Source organism: Lichenostomus cassidix, chromosome 24, assembly GCF_008360975.1.
Source record: "Lichenostomus cassidix isolate B80296 chromosome 24, HeHo_3.0, whole genome shotgun sequence".
Taxonomy (NCBI): domain Eukaryota; kingdom Metazoa; phylum Chordata; class Aves; order Passeriformes; family Meliphagidae; genus Lichenostomus; species Lichenostomus cassidix.
The window spans coordinates 6,771,529-6,779,941 of record NC_139504.1 but is presented as its reverse complement, the minus strand read 5'-3'; the positions used below and the strand labels follow the sequence as shown (position 1 = coordinate 6,779,941).

The following is an 8,413-nucleotide window of genomic DNA, read 5'->3' as shown; positions in this document are numbered from 1 at the left end:
TCCGTCTCTGTTCTCCCTTTGAGGTGGGGGATATGAGTGAGGCACAATGCGAGCTCCCTTTGGCCTTCCTCCGGCTTTACTGCTCTCCATCCTGTCGCTTTCAGGAGAAAGAGTGCCCAGAGGCTGACAAGCACATGGAGGTGCACACAAAGTGACATCCTCGGGGCAGCAGGTGCCCAACAAGCCGTGATCTGAGAAGCAGGAGGAGTGGTTGTAATCCAGCAGTGCTCAGCAGGATAACACCACCTCCTTCTTCACCAGTCCAAAGTCCCACCAGAGTCCTTGTCGGTAGGGAGGCCTTGGTGCAGCTGTGTTTAGACAAGCGGAAGACAAGCAGTGTGCTTGTCAAACCACCTCAGCTCTTTGCACAGGAAAAGCTTTCTGGCAAAATGCTAGCTGCAATGCCATCCTACTCTGTTGACCCAGACCGGGGCATTCTCACTGTGACTCTGCTGCTGTGACATCACTGAACAAAGTGCTCATTTCCCCGAGCAGAGAACATCTTGATTTCACATCTTAATTCTCCTTGTGAAATCAAGTGGCTTCACTGTGTCATGCAGCTGCCCAGCCCCTGCTGGCCCTGCTCTAGACTTGCAGAACGCCTGCCAAGGCTTTGCTTTCCTGTGCAAGCCACCTTATGCTCCCCCAAGCCCAGACGAGGGGTGAAACAGCAGGAGAAGGAACAGAAGACAACCACAAGTCACTGGGGTTAAAGCAGCCAGGAGGGCCCCGAGGCAGAGGGCGATGATCATACAAACCACACCTACGCTTCAAAGTCCTGCACAGCTCCCAAGAAGCACCTGAATCCAGGAGGTTTCTGGTGAGGGTGGTCCTTGACACAGAAATTTCCAAAGCCTTTCAGACACCTAGATCAAGGATGGCTGTGGAAAAGAGCCCTGAAAGTTTCCAGGGAAGACCTAAGGATGTTCTGGATCTTCTGTGGTACAGACCAAAGGAATATGGGTTCTTCAAACTGTACTTTAAAAAAGAACTTCCAGCACTAGTGAAAAGATGATAAAGCTAGATGCTAATCTTTACATTGGTCAGGTCACTCTATGCCTGGAGCTCATTTGCCTTGCAAATACTCTATTGTTACATTCTGTGTCCCTCCCTACTCACTTAAATGATTAACTCCGCCTCAGAAAAGAACTTTTGTAGAAACTTCTGGAGGAGAGACGGATCCTGTCCCTCAAGCCATGGGGCCTGTCAGCTACTCATCAGAGACCTATGACTTGGTGAGTTGGGCCTGGCTTTGCTTGATGAACAGGGATGGCAGGTAGAGCTGGGATGGGCTGAAAGGCCAGGTTTCTGGCTGGCCATCTTCTCACCCTCCTACTGGCAGAGCTTGAGCCATTTCTTATGCCACCATAATCGGCCCTTGCATCCTTTAAGTCCAAACTTGACCACGAGCACAATGCTGTTGCTTGAAGAGAGCCAGTGTAGTGTGGCTGCAGCTGCTGTGGTCCGAAGGTGCTGAGTATTCAGTTGGTGAAAGCTGCCTAGCTACCCGGACCTTGTGCACAGATGTACTGGGAAGCACTAAGCCCAAGTACTGTCCTCGCATGAGGACACAGACCAAAGTGTCTGCAAAGGGCCAGGTGACTCACCTGGGGAGTGGGGCTCCAGCAGTCCCATCCTGCACTGCCAGCCTGCCCCAGCCTCTGCTCCCTGCTGTCCTGCTGTCTGCACAGCCATTAACACAATGTGGACGTAAAACACTTATTCTGAGCCAGGCGCCTTTAGCACCAGTCTTCGGTGGTATAAATGACTGCGTACACAGTCATTTGCAAAGCCCTGTACACCTTATCTGGTGTCTACACAACTGGATACCCAAGCAAACCCAGTCCTCTCTCTCCATGTGTGAAAACCTTTGGTATGACCACCTGGCTTGCTTTCTCCACATACAGGCTGCCATAGACTCTCCTGAAAGGGGAATATGCAGTGTATTTACGAGAGGGGAATTTTAAAGAGTGGCAGATAAATTTCTAATACTTCTTCTAGCAGGAAGTGATAACACTAGGTATTCTATCTCATAGTTCTCTTCCCAGCATTTACAAGCGAAAAAGAGCAGCTGCACCTTTTAAAGTATGTTGTGCTATCCAAGGGGAAGTACACAGCAGCATTATCTTTACCCTGATTTTCAAATATTGCATTTCAGAATTTATTTTTTACTACAGTAGATCTCTGCAGCAGACCTCAGGTTTAATTATTCCAAAAAGAGAAATGTTGGATTCAATTGTTGCCAAATTTTCTGTTCCTCCTTTCTCCTATGTACCGGGGAAGAGCAAGGAGATGGGGGAGCAAGCCCTACCCTCCTTATTTCTTTTCCGATTCATCCAGTATAAAAATCCTTCGCAAATCACAGCACAGCCACAGCACCACTTCGTGCAGAGCTGGTGGGGAATGGGACAGATCAAGAGTAACTTGGGTCAGAGCAAAGGCTGGCTTGGCATTCTTCCTGGCAGTAGCCAAAGGTAGAGGTCCAGGGAAGAGGGCAAGAGCTGGGCAGGGTTATTCCACACTTTTCCCAAGGACTCATTCACCTTCCTACTGTCCACTGCTTAGGGACTGCCTGCGTCAGCTGTCTGCTCTACATGTTCAGTAATGCTCCGGAGGCTTCTGCCCCATCAGCATGCCCAGGCTTCTCTTGGAGCCATGCAGACGGTTTCAGCAGCAGAGCAGTTTAGATGAGCCCTGCTGCTGCCAAGTCACCTCTTCTTTCTATACGGTCATGTGCAGAGGCACCCAGTGCATTACCCAGGGAAGGCGGCCTGAGAGAGAAGAAGCACAAATCATTCTTCCCTAGCTAGGCACAACTCAAGGCTCCAGACTGGTCTCAGTAATTTTGCTTAGTAGCACATTGGGTGAGCAAAAACCCCCAAAATCAGTCTAAAACTGTGTAGAGCAGGACTGGTATTTTTAGACAGGAACTTTGACTGATGAGGGAAGGCGCAGCAGGTGCAAACAGCTGCAGCTGGCAGTGAAAGGTATGAAAGTATGAGCAGAGACTTCCGCTGTGGTCAACATTGAAGTCTCAGCACAGGTCTTCAGAGAGAGTGTGGGTGGGGGACCTCATGGTGACTGCTGATGAGCTCTTCTCAGTTGTCACTAATTTTCAGTTTGCCACAAGCCTCCTCCACCTCTCTCTTTTTGTGCAAGACCATCTGGAGCATAACCACCATCCAGGGTGCTTATCCTGAGCACAATTCCAGCTTCCTGGCACTCAAGACTTGCCCACAGCCTCAGCCCAAATACAGGCTGGTCAAGAAGATACAGCAAGCCAAGGGTGAATCACATCTGCATCAGCTCTATTGCACTTCCCTTACTGGATATCAGACTGGGGTCCAAGTGGTGTTTTCCCATCCCTTCTCTTTCCTGCTCTGACTGCAGTTAACTCAGAACTGACAAGTTTATTGACAGAACAGATCTCTCTCTCCTTCATCTATTCCTGTAGCTATGGCACCACAGCCCATCAGAGGCTTTCCTCCCACTGTGTTTAACACCTGCCCCACACCTTCCTCTGAGTGCATGGAAAGCAATCTCAGAGGACAGCTGCTGCTGTCCCCACCTCACCTTGCTCTGTCCTAGGCAGCTCCCAAGCCTCTGAGGAGGAAAGGAAGGGGACAGGTTCACTGCACAGAATTTGAGGTACAGATGTGCTGTGTGGTGAATCCTACCACCTTTATACCTGACAGCAGGCAGGAGGCAGGACACGAGTGGTCCATGTGAGAAATGGATAGAAAAAACTGGGAAAGCTGGTAGGGGAGGGTTCCATTCTATGCAAGAAAGAAAAATTCACCAGCTGGTAACTTGGCAAGAACCAGAAGATGAAACTGATCATCTGACTGGACACTAAAACATCCCCAAATACTCCAGTTAAAGATTACAGACTGAGCAGCCCTCACTGTCATACATGGAAAAAAAACTTTCTCCACATGCAACTGCAGCCCCTGGCAGTGGAGGGACCACCAAGGTCATCACACTGCAGTCAGCATCTCCTCCTGATGCAGGTGGGCTGCAGGACATGTGGGTGCTCCACTCTAAGTCTGCCAGGTGCAGCTGAGGGACTGAGTCCTTATGTTCAGAAACTCCCTCCATTAACAAGACTCTCTCTCTTCCCCAGAGCCAGGTGGAGCTGAGCGGTTATTACGAAGCTGAGAACACCACCCCTTCTTTGGAGGGCTACTTTTGCTTCAACCCAGCATCATCTGTGGTTGGCAACCAGGGAGACCCCTTCAGAAAGGTCTTCATGCCCCTCATCTATCTGCTGATGTTTGTGTTGGGGACTGTGGGAAATGCCCTGGTCCTGGTCATTTTAGAGAGGTTCAAGCGGTCTCGCACCAGCACAGAAAACTTCCTTTTCCACCTCACCCTGGCCAACCTTGCACTGTTGCTCACCTTCCCGTTCAGCGTGGTGGAGAGCTTAGCTGGGTGGGTATTTGGGAAGTTCCTCTGCAAGATACTCAGTGCTGTCCACAAGATCAATTTCTACTGCAGTAGCATGCTGCTGGGGTGCATCGCAGTGGACCGTTACCTGGCCATCGTCTATGCAATCCACACCTACCGCAAACGCAGAGCTCGCTCCATCCACCTCACCTGCATGGCTGTCTGGCTCAGCTCATTGCTTCTGACTTTACCTGATCTCATCTTCATGGAAGTCTGGACAGATGACAGCAACCGCAGCATTTGCTATTTTCCAGAGGTTGGGATTGATGGAAACAATGCGTGGCTGGCAACCCGCTTCCTCTACCACACTGTGGGCTTCTTTGTGCCTCTGCTGGTCATGTGTTACTGCTACATGGCCATCATCCGGGCACTGTGTCAGTCCCAGCGCTTGCAGAGGCAAAAAGCTGTCCGTGTGGCCATCCTGGTCACAGGCATCTTCCTGCTCTGCTGGAGCCCATACCACATAGTCATCTTCCTGAACACACTTACAAAGCTAGAAGCCTTCACCAAGAACTGCCTCCTGGAAGACCAGCTGGACACAGCCATCATGGTGACAGAGGCCATTGGCTTCACACACTGCTGCCTCAACCCCATCCTCTACGCCTTTATTGGAGTCAAGTTCCGTAACGACTTCTTCCGGATCTTGCAGGAACTGGGCTGTGTAAGCCAGGAGACCCTGCAGGAAATCTTGGAGATGACGAGGAAGGGTAGCGGGATAGAGTCTGACAACACCACCTCCATCTCCACTTTCTAGCCGGGAAAGGCTGCCTGCAGGGCAGAACTGGCCTGGGGCTTTCCTTCCCAGTGGCACACTTGCTGTGGTCTCAGTCACAAGTTTCACAAGCATCTGCACAACTTTCTTCACTCCTCAGGAAACAGGTCCAATAGCCACCAAACACCCAAATCCCATCAGGTACCTTGCCTGGCTCTTCCTTGTTCTCATGCTTGTAGAGATCCACCCGGCAGCTGGATCTGTTGGTGACTGCTGACTGTCTGATGGTCACTCTTGTGTGGCTGGATGAACTCTAGTGGGTTGAACCTGACATTCCCACCTCTCCCTCGAAAAACTGACGACTGCACCGCACATCTTGTGCACAAAGCCAGGCTGGGGTGCCAGAGGCAAGGAAAGAAGTGCAGCCAAGTAAATTCAGAGTCATGTCAGAAAGCAGTTTCACTAACTCAGGTTGGTACAGACATGCCCAAAGGAAGCCATGGGACTCAGTGGCCATAGCAACTGGAGAGACGCAGGTAGGACCGATGAGGGCTGCAGAGCTCAATCCGATAACATGGACATGCAGTGCTGGACAGTCTCTGACTGCAACATTGTCCTGCTGCGTCACATCCCCCCAGCCAGCTGCAATGCATTCATCTTCCCAACACAGCTCATGCCAGGAGGTCCTCTGACAGACTGAAAGATTTGACTTTCACAGACTTCTTTCCTGACACCAGTTGCATCTTTCCCCACTTGTCTGATCTGTTTTACTGCTGTTATGATCTCCTGTGAGTGGTTGCTGAACTGAATGCCTGACTATGCAAGTTTTCCTTTAACACCGTCTGAAGAGATGGCTTCTGTCTTGTGACTGCACACAGGAGAGAGAAACCACACAGCTTTGTAAGGCTGAAGGTATAACTTTTTTTTTTGGCAGCTAGTTGTATGGCTATTTGTGAGTTCAGACAGCAAGGAAATCCACTGCCCCAGAGGAAGGGAAAGAGCTCATTTGCATAATTTCTCTTTGTTTTCAGCAAGGCTAGGGGAAATGCGGCATTTTGCTTTGCACTCTGCTTTCTGATATTTTTTCCTCCACCTGCATCTACAGGGCTTTCAGAGATGAAGTGCATCCAGGTGTACAGAGAACAAACCTGGGTGGTGATCTCGCCGTGAACTGCAAGTAGGCAGAAACTGTTCAGATCAGGGCAGCTTGATGATAATTTGGTTCAAAATAAGAGCAGCAGCTTTCCCATTCATTAATTCTTGCACCACAAACTGGTGTGCGGGGAAGCCCCCAGCAGACTCAAGACAGGCTGTTGCTGCCTAGGAGGTCTTGTCACAGTTTAACAGGCCCACAGCAGCAGGCCCACAACACTGCTCCATGACATTTCTGTTCCTATAGAGTGCTGTGGCCTAGAACTGTGGTAGGAGAGCCGTACACACCAATGTCACATGAGCACGACCCTCATCAGGAGCACACTTTAAAATCTGCTCTACCCTTCAGCTCACGTTTCAAGCAATGCCAAACCAATGTTAGCTCTCCTGCAGCAGCAGGAATTATGTGCTAACCTCACTTCTGAAGTTCATCCCACTAGCAGAGGGCTCAGTCCCAGGTGAACTTCACAGTACTCAAGAGCCCTGCTAAAAAGACCAGCCATTATGGAAGGGGTCACATTACTTCAGCCTGACTCGGGCAGAGATCTCAATAGCTTGTTCTCACATTGTGACTTAAAGAGAAAACTCACCTAGTGTAAGGCAGCCCACAATTTCCTGCAGCACCACATCTTCAAAGATGAAACTTCCAAGTAATGGTGATTGTAGCTGTTCAAGCACATCCATGTAGCAGAGAAGGGCAGGTCTCTTAAGCCTGCCCTTGTGTCCTCCATGGTTGTACCAGTGAGCAAACCCATTGCAAATGCATTGTAAACAGCTCACCAGCAGGTTATGGTGACAACTGTGCTTCTACATGAAAATGTTACTGAAAAAATAATGGTCAAAGTGTAAAATTCTTACAGTGGTCACAAAGTAAAAAAAATCTGCATGCATATGAAAGTGCACAGATTACATATCTGTTGTTACTATAGCTGTTAGCACTGGTATGTAAAAATAAAAACTTTAGGAAGATCCTAAAAACTTTAGAAAGTTTTGAGGTAAGCTGTATTAAACAGTTGAATAAAACACCACCTTCTCATGTATAGTGCTTGTAGGCATTTGTCTCCATTCGTGTCACTTTCTTCAAGAGAAACGCATCAGAGAGCGTTAAGTGGGCACCTTTATGACAAGCTCTGCTCAAAGGGCTCAGAGAAGCACCTTGCTCAGATTTCCCTTCGCAAGGGCCACAGAAGGCCCTGCTATATTCAGAGTCAATCCAGACCTACATTAGCTCTCTGCTTTACAGAGCCTCTTCCACTTACTGCAGCACCTTCTGCCTCAGTTTTACAGCAGCTGCTAACCTAACTGGAAGGCCGCCCTTGCACCCACATTTGGCTCAGACAGCGTGGGAATGGCTTGGCTCAGAGCTAGCAGACCCTTCCCCAAAGTGTTGCCACCGTTCCTCCCCAGTTGCCTGCGGCCAGCCTGCTGGAGGGCAACAAGAAGAAAGCAAGAGGAACTTTCCCTTCACCGCAGAGGAACCTCTGCTTTCCACTCAGTGAAACCCTTGCTGTCTCCTCAAGGTTTGCAATGGCTGTCAAAATGCTTTGCCCTAGAGTGGGCTTCCCTGCTAAGTACTCATGCTGCCGGAGTCACCCCTGCAGCCCTCAGGCAGACCTTCAGCCTCCCCTATGGAGCTCTGCTCAGCCCCTATCCCACCACTACCAAGTGAGGCAGATAAGAGTCTGTCCACCCAGGCCACCAGGAAGGGGGACTGAGACACGGGGAGCTCCAAGGTGGCTCCTGCAGAGAGTAGGGAGATGGTGTGTGGGAAGGCAATCCCACCATCATCCACAGCACACCCTCTGTACCCCCAGTCCTGGACTGTGCTCTGCAAACAAGGCTCCAGCAGACAAACCAGAGGAAGCCCTGGTCCCTGATGAAGGCAATCCAAAGATGGGAACACAAAAACCCTCACACAATGGTGCACTGCTCTGCATTTCCTGCGGGGCAACCAAGTCTCCCAAGAGACAGAGCTGGAGTGTTTCAGCAGAGCATCCTGCTACAAACACACAGTGATCACGGTGCCGTGGTAGGCAGTGGAGCATGCATGGGTGAGTGCGAGTAAGGGAACGCATGAATGAATGTGTGCCTGGGAGTGCTGCA

General features: G+C 50.1%; 1 protein-coding gene across 1 annotated transcript; it reads left to right on the top strand.

Annotated features, from left to right (window-relative positions):
• The first annotated feature begins 395 nt into the window (after positions 1 to 395).
• CXCR5 (C-X-C motif chemokine receptor 5) lies at positions 396 to 7,350 on the top strand. The gene is made up of 2 exons (XM_085081951.1): positions 396 to 1,235; positions 4,124 to 7,350. Exons 1-2 carry the CDS (start codon positions 1,197 to 1,199, stop codon positions 5,198 to 5,200), a joined length of 1,116 nt encoding a protein of 371 aa, XP_084938077.1. The 5' UTR covers positions 396 to 1,196; the 3' UTR covers positions 5,201 to 7,350.
• The last annotated feature ends 1,063 nt before the right edge of the window (positions 7,351 to 8,413 follow it).